At 43.7% G+C, this 18792-nt stretch overlaps 1 protein-coding gene across 1 annotated transcript in view; it reads right to left on the bottom strand.

The window, feature by feature from the left end:
- The window catches only part of LOC114050611 (insulin-like growth factor 2 mRNA-binding protein 3), a 100477-nt gene that overhangs the window by 41109 nt on the left and 40576 nt on the right, over positions 1-18792 (bottom strand). The window contains exon 4 of the mRNA XM_027872435.1: positions 16934-17002. Within this exon, the coding sequence (XP_027728236.1) occupies positions 16934-17002 (69 nt within the window). The remainder of the gene's footprint in view (positions 1-16933; positions 17003-18792) is intronic.

Here is an 18792-nt window from a genome sequence, read left to right as displayed (position 1 = left end):
AAAATGGAGTCCCAAGACCAGAACATCACCTACTGGACAGAAGCTTGACTAATAGTCTGAGGGTGAAGTGTTTTTCTTTCCCCTTAAACATCAACCTCAGTTTCTGTGCTGCTTTTGTCCCCCTGTGTTCCTCATTCCCAAAGCCAATCCTGAAGTAGGATCCAAGCTGCCCCTAACTGAGATGATCTATTGCCCAGCTTTCAGGATAGTGCAACCTTCCAACATCCAGAGATAGGGCAGGATGAGGGCCACACCCACTTTGCAGAAAGAAGGAGAAGGGGGTAGGCAGGTTTCAGGGCAAATCTGCCCCCATCTACCCAAGACAAAGGGCCTTGTATAGGTCTCCTTCCTCTCCAGCCAATCCCTGATAAACTAGGGTGGCAGAATTTCCTCTCTCTCCTTAAAGATCTTAACCAGGATGTTAACAGCTTTCTAATCATTCCTGGGGAGACAGGGACCCAACAATTACACAATATAGCTGCATCTTAGTCATGGGAAAGAGACAAAGTTGGAATGAAACGTACCCCAGTATTTGCATATGAAGGCTCAGGTCAGTAAACTGAATTTGAGACCCCAAGGCTTGGGGGTGGGGTGGGAGGTGGGTGGTGAGCTTCCAGCAGGCCCTGGGACTTACATTCACTCCTCTAGACTATGGCCCTAGCCCTTCCTGCACACACATGGTTAGCTAGCTGCCCCAGAGTTCAGGAGACAAGGTAGATTGGGTTTTCTTTTCCTTGCTGCCTTGCAGGGTCAGGTTAATCCACCAGTGCCCCCCCCCCCCAACTCAAATAACATCTCAGACTGAGCCTTAAAAAACACCTCCGAGAATTTCTTTTCTACTGCCTTTAAAAATGATCTTCAACTTTCCTGCATTTACACCAGACCCTCGATTGGGAAGGCTGCAAGGCAGCTTTATGAACCTCTGGATTATCTGAGAAAATACAGAGGGAATTTTGCATTTTAACATTTTCCCCTCATCCCCACAAAATAAATTGGCAAATAAATGTACACCCTTAAGGATGAGTTTTATTCTTAAAAACTTGAATGCAGGGAGAAATTTTTGTGATAATAAAACAAAATATATCCATAAAATTGTGTTTTAAAAACTGGGATAGAGATATCATTTCTGTGTTTAGCATAAACTTGGACAAATTTCAATCCCAGAGGAAAGAGGGGGAAAGGTAGACAAAGCAGCACAAGGGAGACGGATATACCCAAGACATTTCCTTTTCAGTCTGTAGGATTATCTGGGTCGGGTTTACATGGCAGTATTTCATTTGGCTTTCAGCTTTCTGGTATTTACCTAGATTTTCATACTAGATCAATTGCCCCCATGGAATACCAATAAGACATTCTTGAAGACTGTCACTGGTTCCAATTTGCTCTTTTACCAGGCAGGCACTGATGGAGGTAGGTTAATAGACTTGTGAAATAGAAGTCTAACCTATCCTCAGCAAGACTGCAAAAAGGTCCCAGGAAGGCTGCCTCTGCACTTAGCAACGTCCACCAAATCCTCCGCCATCTCCACCAACAGCTGGCTTTTCATTCCATGATACCATTGATGTCGCTTACAGCTACCCTTATGTAGCTACAAATATCTTAAATTTTGTTCAACATGTCTGCAAAAATCTTTCTTTCAAAGACAGTGGATACAAATAGAATGAATTCTATCCAAACATGCTCTCTGTGGGGATAATTCTCCTTACTTCTCTTTCCAATTTCAATGATCAGATCTACCTAGTGATCCAATTGCTCTCCCCTCCCCTCCAAGAATGAAGCTGACTCTTCTCTGGCAATTCCCAATGAGACTCAGACACAAAGTACCCTATCGAGAGGAGAGAGAGAAGGAAATATGTGTGTGTGTGTGTGTGTGTGTGTGTGTGTGTGTGTGTGTATTTTTACCTCAAGACAACTAATTGCTAGGTGTGATTGCAGCTTTGACAAGGGAGCCATGGAGGGACTTTTTTAAGTTTACAAAACCTATCCCATAGATACTGAATTCTAAACTTTCTACCCTAAACTTTTTCCCATTTATGAGCACAGCAAATTTCTAAACAAATATCTCACTTCATAATAATAAAAAAAAAATAATTCCAGAAAGCCACATGGCTTCCAGCACAGGTTTGAATAGCTATTCCTATCCCTTAAACATCCTCCCTACCAGGGCGATCCAGGCTCCCTTTCCCAACTGGCATACTTTTTCATTTTTCTGGCCAACAAAAAATTCCAGGAAAGTGTCCATCAGTGGCTGGCCACCAATTTTCCCTCCAAATTACTTTGTTTAAAAAAAAAAAGATGAATCAATCACTAATCCCTTTTCCAGATGAGATACTGGAAGCTCCCAAGAATCAAGATGTCTTGTCTTGAGTGACCCAGCAAGCTAGTTAGAACAAAGAGAAGAGAACTAACTATTCCTTACACTCTTTCTTTACCAGTTCCACTGAAATCTGTCTCCTAAAGACAAACTCCAGTGTCTAACATCTAAAAAAAAGAGTGAACGGATTTGGTGAGTATCTCTCTTCCCCCCCGCCCTTAGTTTTGGCTCTGGACTCATGCTATTTGTCTGGGCATACTGCCTTGTTAAGTTGGAAATTTGATTTTATTAAATCTTGTTCAGGAGTCCAGAAGCCTCTGGGTAAGGGCAGCCACAAAATAGGGATGATGAATGATTACATTCTCTTTAGACATGACTGGCCACACAAAGTAATGCCAGATAATTGATGTCAGATAGCCCCCAGAGTGAGAGAGGCTCCTGCTGAGTCTCTTTTAGAGCCTGGAGCCTCTGCTAATGTCACCACCCAGATCTCAGCTGAAACTTGAAAATGTGACACCAAACTTGGTTTTTTTTTTTTCCCCTCTGATTTCTTTTTTTAAGGGGAGTGGAGAAGACATGTTTAAAAAAAAATTTTTTTTAAATCCCCAAAGTGAAATGGACAGTTAAAATTGACAACTCTCCACAGGTGGGAAACATTGCCTAAGTTTTTGATATATTGATCAGGTTTGCTGGTTTCCCCCCTCTTCTTCCTATGTCTCTTCATTACTTTATTTTTTTAATTCTTCAATTATATGGTATAGATCTCTGGGAAGAGGAGGGAGAGGGATAGAGGGAGAAATTCAGTTGATGTAAAAACAAAACAAAAAAAATACCAATAAGTTTTTAAAAAAGAAATTGTCAAAATTCAGGGTTTAATGTATGCTAAGGTGACAAAGATCCCTGAACAAATCAATCTCTTGAAAGCAAAGTTGCCACATAGCCTTTGGAGAGGACTTCAGCAGGACATCAGTTTGTTTGGGTTACCTTGTTGCCACAGAAAGGGGAATACATCCTCTAGAAAAAAGGCTTTGTTAAGCTGGAAGGAGGAAATGGAAGACAGTCTATCTAGCTAAATACATAAGTTCTGGGAATGGGGGCACTTTGGGGTCCTGATCTGAAAGAAATTATCTCAGGAATTCTGCCCTGAGTTGTGTATTTGGTATTCCCTAAATTGTGTCTATATGGGAGAACACCACTTTAACTTCAGTAAGAAATCCCACATAATATGGGTTTAGATAACTATTCCCTCTAGTAAACACGGGCACCAAAATGCAGACACTTGGCTAGAGGAAAAATGCCCTTTTGAATACACAGCGAGTGTTCCTAGATATACATTGTAAAATAGTAAACTCCTCTCTAACAGCTTACCATCTTGATTTTTTGGACCAAAAGAGAGTAATACCCTACTTCTTATTAGAATCACAGACGTGCAAGGCAGGGGCATAAGGAGAAGCAAACATTTCAACACATCTTTTTAAAGGGCTGCAATTTTTTCTATTTAAAAGTGGGTTGTTTTTTTTTTTTAAACAAAAGCTTAAGCCCACACCTTGCCTTAATGGCTAGAAAACTCCCCCAAAGGGGCCAAGGGTTTAAATTCCACCCTAATTTGAGTATTACCATGGAGGAGGCTTAGATACCAACAGGTCTCCAGCTCACAACAACACACCAAGAATCCAAGGAAAATGTTCCTGGTGCCTTCCTCCCTTAGGTGGGGCCAGCCCCACCTCTCAAATTTTTAATCCTAAACCCAAGCTTCAGTTACAAGGGGTCCCCTCAACCCTTTCCAGGAGGAGCCACTCTGGATTTCCAAAAAGTCTTATGATCTGGGTGTGGAGCCCATGGATCTCGCTGACACTGCAAGAGATGGGCCCCTCCCCACTGAGAACAGCCCTGCAAGCCACCGAGAAAGGAGGGGTGGTTGGCCTGGAGACCAGCCAGGGAATGCTTCAATATCCACTGGCAGATCTGCCTGGGGGGGGGGGAACCCCTATTCAAACCGATTGGGAAAGAGATGAAAATGAGGCTGTTGGCAGCTTGCTCTTGCCATCTGGCAATTGGTATTTGGGGGAAAGGTGGGGTGGGAGAAGGTGAGCCAAAGCTCTATTTCTACTGGTATATATATATGAGATATGATGGGGCTAGAGAGCCAATGCTTCAAATCCTGGGTTCAAATCCTGCCTCTGACATATATTGTGTGTCTCTGGGCAAGTCACTCAACGTGAATGTTCCGGATAATTTTCTAAGACTTTGCAGGGAAAGTGCTAGCTTGAAATGAAAATCAATAAACCATAGTAGGTCTAGTTCTTATCTATACATATACACAGATTTCCTCCTGCTTAATGGCCCCATCAGGGTAGGCTAATAAGATACATGGTCGCAGGGAAAGCCTGGGCTATATTCTACACTATATTTATTAAATTGCTGAAAACTAGAAGGGCTAAGGGAAGATTTATCCTTTGGGATCTGTCTGCTAGGACTACAATTTCCAAACAGGCCACGCTCTGGTCAGGGGAAGGCAGCCTTGTATTGCGTTACATCATTTACAGGACAAAATATATCTGGTGCTACAACAACTGAGATGCCAAGGGAACCTGGATTAATTTCAAAGCCGTAAGACCATGAATTTCAAGGATATGAATTTTTGAAACCTTTCTTATAGCGGAGCAGATGAATCTTCCACAGACCCCCTTGTCAATCTCAGTCCAAGGCTAATAGTTTAGGAGGAAATTAACTTGACTCACAGGCCAGTTGGTATTCTCCTGAAAAGATGATGTGATATGTCAAGGCTTAAAGGAGAAAATTACTCAGTGTGTTTCCCTCTCTTCCCTAGTAACTTCTCTTTCTACTCCCAAACCTGCCTTCCAACAGGTTTGCAGATGGGGGAAAAAAGAATCCAGAAAAGTGTCACAATATGGCTTTCCTCCCTGATTTGCAAACAGCAACCATGCTGCCAGGTTTCTCTAGGCAAAATTTGTTGTTGGTTTTTTCCTAGCTACAGAAAAGGGCTATGGGATTTTGTAGGGAAGGTGCCTACACAATACTTTTTTGCACCTGGCCAAGTCTCCCATCCTCCTTCTCCCCCACACCAAGCACCCTCGAGTACTTTGCAAAGTTTCCTAAGTGGGGCTCCTCATTGCTTCCTCTGAAACGGGAGGTGGATTCCCCCCCCCCATACAAATAGAGCCTAATGGGAGACTCAGGGGGCCCAGCATCTGCAGTCTTTCTTCTAAAAGGCTAAAGAATGATTAGTTGCCAAATGTGAACAAGACTTAAAAGGAAATCCTAAAATGTAAAAATTGCTTTTCACACTTGCAAATCTCAAAATCACCTGCCAGGGCTACACTGTCTCCCTCTTAAGAAGTTACTAAGTGATTTAAGAAAGGAGAAATAAGATGTCAAGATACAATTTCACTTTGTTCTGTCACTGCATACTATATAGCCTGGGTAAGTTTCGTAGAAAAGCAAAAGGTGGAAATTGAACAACAAAAAACAACCTGGAGAAGTTAAGGAAGATGGCTAACAATATCAATAGATTAGGACTCCAATAATGATATGTTTCCCATTCGCTCCCAAACCGAAGTCATAAGAATTTTAAAATATTTGAGGATTAACTAATATTACGCCATCGGTCAGAGTCAACCAGCACTTCAATCTTCTGACTACCCCTTAAATACTCTGCAATCTAACCTACCCCCTAAAAAAAAAAAAAAAGACTGACAAAAATCTGGGACTAGATGACATTTCCCCACCCTTGAAGGCACTGGCTTCATCCAAAACATTCCCCCAAAAACAAAGGATTTAAGACCAGAGATAAATCCCTTCCTTCCAGTCACGTATCAGCCTGTTTTCAACTCATCAAAGTTTGCAAAATCCAACAGGCACTTTCCAGTTAACTGCCCATGCCTTTCCCTGTAGATGCCACGGATGATTTGGTGATAATATAATGGAGAGAACTACCAACTGGGCAAACACTCGACAGCCAGCTGCTGCGCTCATCACACCAGCTTATGGGAGTGAGCACACTGCATTTTCCTAAGACGTGGGTAGGAGTTTGGGGAGTCAATGGAATAGAGACAAAAATCATGACAACTATGGGTGTCGTTTCCCACACCTCACCCCATTCTTGTTGCCAGGTTCTTTTTTTTTTTTAAGGCTACCTGGGCATGGACACATCCAAGAGACAGAGCATCCCATTGAAAGGTGTCATTTTCAAACAAGAATATATACAAACCTGTTACTACCGATCTGTAACCCCCCCCCCTCCCCACTGGAATTCCACCAAGCCATAGCAAAACACATGAAAGGCAGCAGCATCCTGGGTATATTTCCACTTCTTTATGTAGCTATCTATGCTTAATAAATAGAGACCTCGTGAGATTAGGCAAGCAAACAGTGGCCACACCTGCCAGTTGCTTTCAAAATGTCCCCAGGAGGATGTATTTAGGGGAAACTGACAAGTTGGAGGACAGCCATTTTCTACAGCACTTGCTGTCACTACAGCTGCTCCTGGGGTCCCTGGGATTGCTTCTTATACAAAATCCTGTAACTCCATTCACAACATATTCAATCCACAAGCTGTCTAGGCAAGATATTAACATTTGCTGGTTCATAACATCAGTGTTAAAACTATGCATATATGTCTTGCTCAGTTGGGTTAGGGGCATAAATTTTTGGTGAAACCCGCCTGACATTACTTATTTATTCTAGAAAATGTATCATAAATCAAAGTCAGAAAGAGTAAAGAAAATGCTCCCCACTGTCAGAGAGGTGATGGACTCAATATGCAGAATGAAACACATGTGTTTGGACATGGCCAATGTGGTAATTTGTCTTACTTGACTTTGCATATTGGTTACAAAGATTGTGAAAAATCCTTTGTAAATGGAGGGAGGAGGAGAGAAAGAGGGGTGGAAGAAAAATATTTGTTAACTGAAAAAAATTATTTTTCAAAAATACTTAAAAGGGGTTTCTGCTTAGGAGCATCAGGTTCAATATATGGGAAAATGAGCACAGGGAGCCAATTCTCCTACTCTTTAGGTAGAGATCAAGGACAAAAATGTTTGCCCAACCAAGAATTTCCATGACACTTAGTATCTTCTTGCAGCCTGAAGTTGGAATTCTATTTTTCTAGCTCAACATCACCTGATATAAAGCCAACATGGGAAGAACAGTGTTCTTGCCCCCTCCGACCTAACTCCCACTTCTCAGTGTCTTTTGCTGGCTTTTCTTCCTTTTTTTCCAGCCTCCAGGTATGGTTGTTTCTTGGGGCTATATAGCCCTCCATTCCCCAACCCGGGTTTTCTTCCCTTAAGGAGCTCTATTCAGTCTCCTAGCATATCACTTCCATGAAAATGACTCCTCTATCTATATTCCTAGTCTTGACTTTTCTCAGCTGCCCTGTGGGCAAGGCTGGCATGGCATCTTGCCAAATTCAAGACCTCCTTGGACTGTTTCAGACTTTAGCAACAGGTGGTTTGACTTGGTCTTTGGGTAGAAAGCAGACTCTTGCTAAGTCAGACCTCTTTTACAGCATGTTCACCTGGTGAACAAGGACGTATGTTCAAAATGGCATCCTTCAGTTAACAGCGGGGGACTGATGTTAGGAGCCTGCCCGTTTTTTGGGTGCCGGGTTAGCCGGCTAAGCCAGCCATGGAACATGTGCACCGGGTCTCATTAACACAAGACCAGCACCAACTGAAATAGGAGAGGGTATTGGAGTAGGCCTAAGATTGGAGATTTATTTACTCACCAATATCCCTGTTGGTTAATGCTACAAGCATACCATGATTTACACTGCTCAGATACACAGTCCTGATGTTTTCTTGGACTTGGTTGTCTGCCAATCTCATCAATTATCCTTATAAGGAATTTGTAGATTTGGGGTGGTATGAGCTTGGATTCTGAGGGCAGGGCGGGAATGGGGAACATAGAAGCTATAAGTGGGGGTAGAGCGATGAGGGGAGGATGACACATTGCTGTTTGTTTCCTCATATTTCTAGGAAAACATTCCTCTTCTTTGCCAGAATAGGCTAAGCACCTCAAAAGAAAGATAAAATTGAAGAAAACCACCCAAGTAGGGCACAGGTCTGGGTAGCAAGAGTGAATGCAAGAGAAAGGCAAGGCAAGCTTGGCCTAATCCCAAGCCAGTCTGAGGGCGCAAGCAGCCCCCATCCATGCTTAAACCAAATGGATTTCTGTATGCTATGTCTTCAAGCAGATTGCCCTCCCCAGAAAGCTTGGCTCTGCACTCCTGCCTGGAGGCACACCATGCTTACACTTTTGTCCCACTCTGATTTCTGAGGAGCTCTCAATAAGAGCCATTGAGAAGTAAGAAGTGAAAGGCAGTGTTGACTAAGTGAGGAGAAGAAAAGTGAAGACAAAGAAAAGAGAAAGAAGAAAAAGAAAGAAAGAAAGAAAAGAGAGAGACAGAGACAGAGAGAGACAAACTGACTAGCTGACAAATGAGGTGGGGACTCTGGCCAAGCCCTTCTGCACCAGGAAGGGGGGAGGGGGGCTCTTTAGACTTCTGATCAGAACCTTGGTTCACCAATAGCCTGAATGGATTTTTTTTTAAGACCCTACTTCTTTCTAGTATAGTCCATGGGGTCACAAAGAGTCTGACATGACTGAACAACAACAATACTTCTTTCCAGTTAACAGAACAGCCTCCTCATTGAGCCTTCCTTCTGGCTGCTTGGGGCTACAGGCAATTGCTGTGGGGCCTACCAAAACACTTCATCCGACTTTGTGGAGTCAGAGAATTGGTGTTATTCTGCAAAATGCAGGGGGGGAGGCAGTATTTATAATAAAGGTGAGTTAACAATGGATTAAAAACTTAAAGTGAAGTTCACTCATGTTAAAACTTTGGGATCCTAATAGGAGAGGGGTTTTTTGTTTGTTCATTTGTTTTCTTCTGAGTCCCTATTCAAGATTCTGTCTATACTAAGGCAGGTTCCAAATGCCAATGTGAAATGAGCAGCCTGTCTGGGAGTACTGGGATATCTCTAGATATCTAGCTGCACAACACCTACCCAAAATCATCCAAAAGAATCACAGAACCGTAAGAGTCTCATGAAAGTGACTGCAATCTGGGACTTCTATCCTTATTAAATTTCCTCACTTTTCACTCACTTCTAAACAGACAGATGGATGCCCAGAGATTAATTTTGTCAAACCCTATTACAACCCAGCTCAATGCTGTTGCTCAGATTCAGTCAGTCAGCATAGTAGAGTCAAGAAGGCCAGCCTTATGGGTCTGAAGAGCTGCCTTCAAATCCCGTGCTCTGTCATTTAGTAACCAGTTGACCTGGCACATGGCCAGGAGCTCTGCTGAACCTGTTTTCTAGTTGTGTTTAAAAAAAAAGAAAGGGAAAAGAGGGTCTGAACCAAAGGCCCTCTAAGCTCCCTTGCAGCCCTAAATCTGTGATCCTCCCGGGGTAACTTTTATCAAGTCCCTTTACCCAGGCAACTTGAGTCAACAAAGATTTTAACTCCTTTCCATCTGAATTTTCCTCACCCTGAGATGCTGTCCTTCCTCTCCCTACCTTCTCTCATCCATTCAGAGTAGCTTTAATTGAAACACCCTGGGGCAGCCCAAAGGGTCCAAGTCAGTGAGATCTAGTTTGAATTTGGGCCTCCAACACTGACGAGCTGTGTGACCTTAACCTGCATTTACTGAAGCAGGTTTTCTCTGTTCCTGACATTGTGCTAGGCCCTGAGAATACTAAGACAGAGGAGAAACAGTCCCTGTCCCTAAGGAGCTTATAGTCTAGTGAGACAGACAACCAGTGCAGAGGGAACTATACGCAGAATAGATAAAACAGGGTTATGGGAGGAAGTCCCTCAATCCTCTTCAGGCCTCAGTTTGCTCATCTGTAAAATGAACATTATCTTGGCTATGCCTCTTTCACAGGGCTACCAAGAGGAAATCACTGGCAAATCTTAAAGCATTCTATAAACTGGAGTTCTATTTTTGTTTAAAGTGACACCATATTGGTTTCACCTGAAACACTTATTCCCAAAGGAAGAAGCCTACCAAGCATGTCCATTACAAAAGCCTTCTGCCCAGAATTGGGAATGAAGAAAGAAGTTAAAATCAACTCAGCTTCCTGGAGAGACATTGGACACACTTTCCATTCACTTTCTAACTCCCTGCCCAACTACAGAAAATACTCAAGCGTAGTTACTGATGTAGTCAAGATATGTTACTGAGCACATTTAGCACTTTAACAAATCAGTCTATTTTTGAATCATTTGTCTTATCTAAAGCCATGAATATTAATAGAAATTAGAATAAGATTTTCTGGACAGCTCCTGCACCCTTTGAGGGCCCAGGAAAAAATTTCAGCGTTCAAGCACACAGGAGCTTTCCGTTCCTTCCCTCCAACACATTTTTTCCGGCTGCTAAAAAATGTAAAATGTGAAAAACATTTTGTTCTGGGGCAAAATATCATCTTGGTCTTGACTTCTAATTTTTCTTTTTCTGTGGCGTCCATGAAGCAGGATCATCTCCAACTTCAACTTCAATTTCAGACTTCCAAGATGGTTCCAGTTAAAAATCTGGCAATGTCAAAGAAGTCAAAACCAAATGATCTTCATGGAGCATGAGCCCAGGCGGTGATTTCCAGGACTTGGGTTCTTCAATGAGAGGCCAAGGATGAAGATTAAAGGGAAAAGTTGCCCTCGGGAGAACAAGGAGTAGGGAAGAGAGTCAACAGGTTATTTAACATCTCATCAACCACTCCTTTGATCCCCAGAAGGCTATGGCTTGGAGATGACAACTGGGAGGGCCAAACTTTTAGCCCAGTGGACATGGCCAAGTTTTGTAGGCAACAGCCAAGACAGCCTCATCCAGCCTCACCAGACCAGCTTTTGGGATGACAGGAGGGAGATCTTCAGCCACAGCAACTCTCTTGCAAAAGTTTTTCCATGTCATGTAACTCAAGTTGTCTATTTTTTTCCGCTATGCCCAATAATTCTTCAAGACCCCCTGAGTCATAGACAGGTCACAGGGCCAATGAAGTCCCTTGAAGTGCCCAAAGATAGGCAATACACTCATCCCACTGGCTCCTCTTGTGGCTAAGGGAATGGCTGACATTAGGCAACCTGGTTACCCATGTACAAGAAAGAGCCAGGATAGTTTGGCACATGCGGGTCCTGAGTCAAGATGGTGGCTCCATCAGCCAAGTTCTTTAAGCTACTGAATTACCCTGTCCTAGGAAGCACTATGGACCCATGTGATGTGGGAAGGAAGTGTCCACAACAACAAAACAAGGACTTGCTTAGACTCTCACTATCCTTTGCATTTGAATGCAAGACTACCGGTTGCAACCACTGCTTGCTTGTAGGCATAGCTGAAGAGACAAACGCAAGGCCAACACTCCTTCCACACCGGCCACACCATAACAAAAAAATTGTCCTCAGGACTTCAGGCTTCAGCCCTAACTTGCAAATACTTCTTTCTTTTCATGGTGGCCTCGGACTTGCAGTTGGAAGGAAATCTTAGTTGCACGAGATGGCTCGCCCACCAGTCTTCACAGCCCTAGAGCAAGTTAGCCTGTCTACTGCTATCCCTCCAGCTTTCGCAGACCAAGCGGTCTCCAAGGTCCCTTCCAGCTCTAGATCTATGATCCTATGGTTCTCCGATCTCATAGCATTTAGAGCCAGAAGGGACCTTAGGTCCCCACGTTCTGCTCCTTCCCTGTCGTCTTCCTGCCTGTCGGCTTCTCATCCACCAGCTACTCGGCTTCTCGGCTATTCACTGAGAGAACCAAGTAGGCCTGACCAAGCTGTCCCGAAAAGAGCCTAACATCCATGGCAAGAGATATCACAGGGTCTCCTTCCTAACAATGCTATCTCATCGTCTAGTCGTAGCTGAGAACGTGTCCCGATCACCCGGCTCAGGAAGCCGGATGGCCCACCCCTGGAAGTGTCACTCATCAAAGCCACTAAAGAAGATTGCCCAGCTCACGGGGGCGAGTGATGCTCCCTCTCGCATCTCTGTGCCTACACTCAGATGGTCTCTCTTTGTCCGGAATGCCCGCCCTCCCAAGGTTTCTTCAAAGCTGAGCGTTAGGGCCGCTTCCTCCCAACACCTTTTCCAATTCCTCCTACTTCTAGATGCTAGTTCCCTCTTCGCAAAACCCCAAAAATGACTGGAGCTCTTAGATGAACCTTCTGGACATATGTTTAACATACTCTCACCCCCAACCCAGTAGAACGTCAAGTCCCTGTGAGGGTAGAGACTCATTTTCCATCTTTTTATCCACAGCCCAGTGCCTACATATAATGGACTACGTAAACATCGAAGGACTTTTCCCAAAAGTGCCAGATTTGGGTGAAGCCGATTCAAAACATCGGAGCAGCCCTTTCTGTTGCACGGCCTAAGGTTGCAGCATTAAATACTCCTCCTAGGGAGGAACACAAGAGAGGACCCAGGTTCTGAGGCCTATTTCCTGAGAAAGGGGAACAAACAGTATGAGGGAGAGAATGCCCTGCTAACTAACAGCCTCAGCAATCTCTCAATAGCCCTGGAAATGAAAAGAAAAGAAAAAAGATTTCATTTCCTCTAAGTCCTAGCAGCCACTCTCCCAATTGTGTTCATTTCCAAAATACTAACATTTGGAAATTCTGCATTTGCCTTCAGAAATGGAGCTTCCCCCAAGTGGAAAAATCAACTGTAAGGTACATTATTATGTTAAGAAATCTAAATGTAGCTTCCAATAATAATACACTCAAATGGTTTAAGCCAATCTGTTTCCAATTATTTTAGGAGTAGTCTTTAATATAAGTAGCCGAGGCAGGATTGGAATAGATCAGGGATATAGAACTTCCAGAACACTCCTCATTTCCCATTGGAAGCAGCCACCGTAAACAAGCTAACTGAAGGACCAAATGAAGTTCATGCCAAGATTTCCATTGGCCCCATTAAGAAACAGCTCCAACAACCAGTCACTGGAGCAGCAGGGGCTAGGAGCGGAGAGCTCTTTGTGCTCATTCCTGCTCCGACAACGACCCCCAGTGGCCTGGGGCAGATGAGGGTTTTTCCATTCCCATCCCCAAAACAGATTTTAAAAAACAAAAGAACCATTTCCTGGGAAGGGAAAGACAATGATGTTTGTTTTTAAGATCTAAAAATTAAACCACCTGCCAGGAGAAGTGCACTCACTGCTGGAGAGTCCTGAGCACCCCTGACTCCTGTCATAGCAATAGTTAGGCACCAATGGACAATGATTTTCTATTTAAACTAGTTTTTCCTAAACTAACATCAACTGGCATATATAAGGTCATTATGTATGACCTTACATAATCAAAAAGTATCAGAGATGAAGAGGACCTCAGTTCATCAAACATTATATGTAAAATAATATTAAACACAGGTAGATTTAAAGCTGGAAAGGATTTTAGAGTCGTCTGGTGTAACAGGGAGGGAAGGAGGAAAAGGAGAGAAGAAGAGAGAAAAAGAAAGAGAAAGGAAAAGGGAAGAAAGAGAAAGAAGAGAGAAGGGGAAAGAAAATGGAGGGGAAGAAGGAGGGAGGGAGAAAGGGAGGAGAGGAAGAGAGGACAGGAGGGAAGGAAGGAAAGAGGGAAGGGAGGGAAGAAGGAGGGAGGGAAGAAGAAGGGAGGAAGAAAGGGAGGAGAGGAAGAGAGGACAGGAGGGAAGGAAGGAAAGAGGGAAGGGAGGGGGGAAAGGAAGAAAGGAGAAAAAAAGAGCCCTGAATTTAGAGTCAAGAGGCCCTGGGTTTGAATCTTTTGCTTATTACCTGTGTGACCTTGGGCAAGTCATTTCCCCTGTCTGAGGCTCAGTTTCCTCATTTGTAAAATGAAGAGGAGGGACCAAATGACTTCTCAGGTCCCTTCCAGCTCCAGATCTGTGTTCCTGTCATGCTAGGATCAGGCTCAAAAGACAGAGGTCGCCAAGACCCGTGGAAGGGATAGAGAAGGGGGTAACTGATTTTAATCTGGAAGAGACCCCAGGTCTTTGAGATGAGGAAACAGAGGTTCATACAAGGGAAGTGACCTGGCCCAGGTGGTAAGTAGGAGAGATTTGAACCCAAGTCCTTTGGCTCTGTATCTAGCCCCTTTCTCAAGGCCCAGCATCTTGAGGGATTGGTCCTCTCTGTGACTGGGATGTTTAGCACTTGGCCAACTAGAATTTAAACTACATTTAATGCATTAGGTTTCTAATATTTAGCTATTACTTGAGTCTTCAAGAACACACAACTGGAAAGCCAGTCTATGTACAAGGCTGAGTGACACACGCTTATGAATAGGGACCATTTCAAGTGATCTGAGACAAAGTGGTTCCGGCCATCTTGAGGGCCTACCGGCTTTGCTCCAAACCTAGCCAATTCATTTCCAGATCTGTGGCTGAGGGCCAGGTTTCCATTCACATCCACACCCTCCCCCACTAACACAGGAACCAAAGAGCATGGAACACCGGAGACTTAGCATGGTCTCTGTCATGCTGGCCCTGCCTTTCAAAAGGCAAGATAATCACGCTACAGATTAACAGTGAAAACCGGCTGTATCTCACTTATAATTAAAGTGACTTCCAGGGGCTTAAATCCTGCTAATTTGCAACTTTGATTCTCCTCCCCCCTCCCCTTATACTCTAAAAACTGAGGTGGTCATTTTCTTCCAGTAATTTTCCATCCATTTGTATGTATGCAGAATAATCCTTGGCAAGCCAGCCTTAAAGCATGCCTTCCAATCAGGGAAAGGAAATAGGTCTGGGCAATGTAGCCCTTCTAGAATTGATAATCTGACTCAGCCCCCTAAAGGGGGAGTATTTTTTTAACCCGTCAAAAAGTCTTACTAGAGATGAGTTCCTTCATTGTTTTCTTGGCCAAGAGGACTTAGAATTTAGAGGGTTCCCCAATTCAAGACCTATATTTGCTAGTCACACATATTCTGGTTTACAAGTAGGAGACAGCAAATGCCTTTATTCCTTGAGCTAATCAATCACTGGAGGGAGAGGAATCTCTACTGATTTGGTAAATAAGGGGGGGGGGGGAACCAACTAGGATTAGAGGAAAGATTTCCCAAAGAATCATCTTTATGAGGGGCCAACCTCATCCAGAAAGCTTGATAAAACCCTCCATCTGCCCAGGGAAAATGGCTCTTTGCCTAACCATTTCCCAGCAACTGATCACTCACTTATAATCAACGAGGAGCAGGAAAAATAAGGCCTAAAAAGACCCTAAATGGTACCAATGAGGAAGGAAGGCATTCCAGGCATGTGCAAAGGGACAGGGCTAAGAAAAAGTACTCATTGCATTGGGCTTTGTTACATCCCATTAAAGGTCCAAACAACATTCTGAAGACCTTCAGTGGAAGAAATGCATTGGACTGAGGACCCCTAGATTAAATGTCATTGAATTGAAAGCAAGCTATCAAAGTTTCCAGATTCCCAAGATTGAAATGAAGAATTCCATGCCCGATTATTTTAAATAAGCTCCTGGCAAATCAAACCCAGCATCATCGTAAATGTTCTGAAGCAGGAAACTAGCCATGGCATCACTAAGTCACCAAAGCCCCTCCCAAACTCAAACCAAAACTGGTCTTTAGCTATTCCATCCTAAAGAAAGCAGGATGTTTGAGTTCCAGCTTTGGTTAAGTCATTGTTTGCAAGCACAACAACATTCTGGGTACTAGGTACAACTTGCTTTCACACAAATGAGCCAAAGGAGAAGGAGGAGGGAGAGAGGAGAGCTAGGAGCCACAGGATATCGAAGTCTCCTGAAAATTGAGGACAGGGAGCCAGTGAGGAATGAAATGCACACAAAGGAATTCACGTGGCTTTCAGCAGGATGAGTCCCACGGAAATTAAATCTAGCCTTCTATTACAGGTAGAAGGTTCTTCCTTCACTTCTCTCCTATCTCTGGCCCATGAAGGAAATCTCTAAATATTAAGATTTGGTTGTGGATAAGGTACAATAGGCCATTCAGTTCTGCATAAACAGAGCAGGGAAAGGAAAAAAAAATAACCTCCAGCCACTGTGAAGGTGCCTTATTCCTTCCAATTCCATTTGCTGCCACTAAGGCTGGGAACAAAAAGCTTTGAGGACTGTCATGAGATTTCTAATTGTAAGTAAATAAATCTTATGACGAGGGATTTCCTATCTTCTTTGTCAAAGAAGTCAGAAAAACATTGAAGTCATCCCCGTGTACTTTCTAGGCCTCTTGCTCAGCTTATCAATGGCAATCAGATAACATGATCCGATGCAGAGGGTAGAGGCCAGCAACGAAGAAGGAAACCAGCTTTGGAAATCTCTGTCCAGCCATTTCATAGGGTCCTGGATTTAGAGCTCACTGGGCAGGACCCTCAAAGGCCAGCTAATCAGGGCTCTCACTTACTCTTCCAGACACAGGTAAAAGGGAATGAGTAGGAAAAGCCCAAGTGGGCAGGAGGCCCAAGTGTCTTTCCAGGTCCTTCGATGTCCTGCCTCTCCTCCTGGTGCATCTCACACACACACACACACACACACACACATACACACACACACAGACACAGAGCCCCATCACCTATTACAGCAAAACCAAGCTAACACTCAGCATCGTTAGTCTATTGTGGCAGAAACACATCCAAAGGGTTCACAATTCATCTTGATCACTTACCTTCCAGCAAGGAATGAAGACAACTTGTGTACCAAGGGACAAGGGCCCACAGTACAAATCAACCGTCAGCTATACACAAGTAAAATGCAACTTAGTGGAAGGCTTGCGATTATTTTTATTCTTTCAATCAAAGTGAAATATAAAAAGGTTCAAATACCCATTATAAGAAGGAACATCGCAGAAAACTTCAGTTAACAAATGTCATAAATACATACACACACCCACACAACACATACACACACACACACACACACACATTTTCTATTATGGACAATGGAAGGCTAGGAGGACATTCTGGTCTGGTTTCCGACATGGCTATTTTCGAAGTCCAAAACCACAGTCATCTCTGAGTCCCCTTCACATCTTACGTCCAATCAAGCACCAAAAATTGTTCATCCTTCTTTTAAAGCTGGGTGCATCATTCCTTTCTCCTTCTATTCCCAATGCTACCACCCTACTCTAAGCCCTTTTTGAACCCATGTTGAGACTAGTAAAGTAATGACTGCACCTGTCTCTTCCCTTCCAGAACTATCCTCCTTTCTGTAATCAGATTCACCTTCCTTAGGCACTCACCTGCTCAAAATCCTTCCGTGGCTCCTAATATGCAAAATCCACATACCTTCATGGCCCTCTGGACCTATCCTACCATTTTTGGCCTTATCTTCTATTAGCTTCCATTACTTGACTCAGCCTACATTTATTAAGCACCTTCTATGTGCCCTTAGGAAACTTATGTGTTATAAGAGGGAAAACGGGAACCCAAAATGCACCCTACCAAGCAGAGTATTTAAGCCTGAAATTAAGTATTTAATGAGCTGAAATCACAGGATAGAAGGGTCATTGTGGCAAAGAGGTGGAGTAGAGAGGAAAAGGGAGGTTGAGGTCCTAGGTTAGAGGGCCTTACATCCAGCTAAGAAGTCTGGCAATTCTGCAGGAAACAGGGAAACGCTGAATATGCCCGAGCAGGCAACTGGCATCAGCAGCCCAGGATGTCAGGAAGTTCAATACGACTGCAATGTTTAGAAGAGACTGGAGGAAGCAGAGATGGGAAGCAAAGAGATCCCTGCTATTGCAAGAGTCTTGGGGAGAAGTTAGTCCCATGGGGGTGGGGATGGAAAGAGAAAAAAAGAATCAGCAGTAATCAGGAACCCAACAGACGCGGGGTCAAAGAAAAGGGGGAGTCAAAATGAATAAGGTTTGAGGCTGGGTGACAGCTGGAAGAAGGGTATCAGTGGAATGGGGAGGCCGGAAGCAGCGGGATTGGGGGTGGGGAAGGAAAAATGAGCACCCGTGTGCCTTCTCACCCAAAGTGCCTTCCGCATGGGAAGCACTTAATAAGCACGGGCTGATCTGGTTGATCAGCTGGTTTGATTTGAGTTCTACCTGGAGACTAAGAATAAGAATCATGGGAAAAGCATTGATAGAAGTTAGAGAGACACGAGTCCTGGTGATTTTTTTTTCCTACTTAAAACAAAAAACACACAAGGTCACTGGGCAGACAGATGACTGGCCTGTTCCAAGTCCCAACAAATCTTTGAAGGTGTCATTCTGATAACATTTACCCGCCACAGTGACACATTAACACAATTCTCTGAATACAGTCCTTATCTCAGTTTTATGAGTAAAACATGACAAGTCTGTGGACTTTAGGACCCAAGAACACAGAAATGCACGACTAACACAAAATCCTGGGACTGGGCCTGGTGCAAAGTTAGGCTTGCGTGCAGTGAAGGTGGAAGACCTTGCAAGGACATTAGAGATGTAGAAACAGATGAGGAGGCAAAGAAGAGCCAGGCTGCTCCAGAGAAGTGAGAATTGAAGGCAAGGCTGGTTTACACCTTCTTTTTTTTTTTTTTTTT

This window comes from Vombatus ursinus, unplaced genomic scaffold (assembly GCF_900497805.2).
Source record: "Vombatus ursinus unplaced genomic scaffold, bare-nosed wombat genome assembly UNPS02014799.1, whole genome shotgun sequence".
NCBI classification, from domain to species: Eukaryota; Metazoa; Chordata; class Mammalia; order Diprotodontia; family Vombatidae; genus Vombatus; species Vombatus ursinus.
Note: the sequence above shows the minus strand (reverse complement) of the source record. Positions and strands in the feature narration are given on the sequence as shown.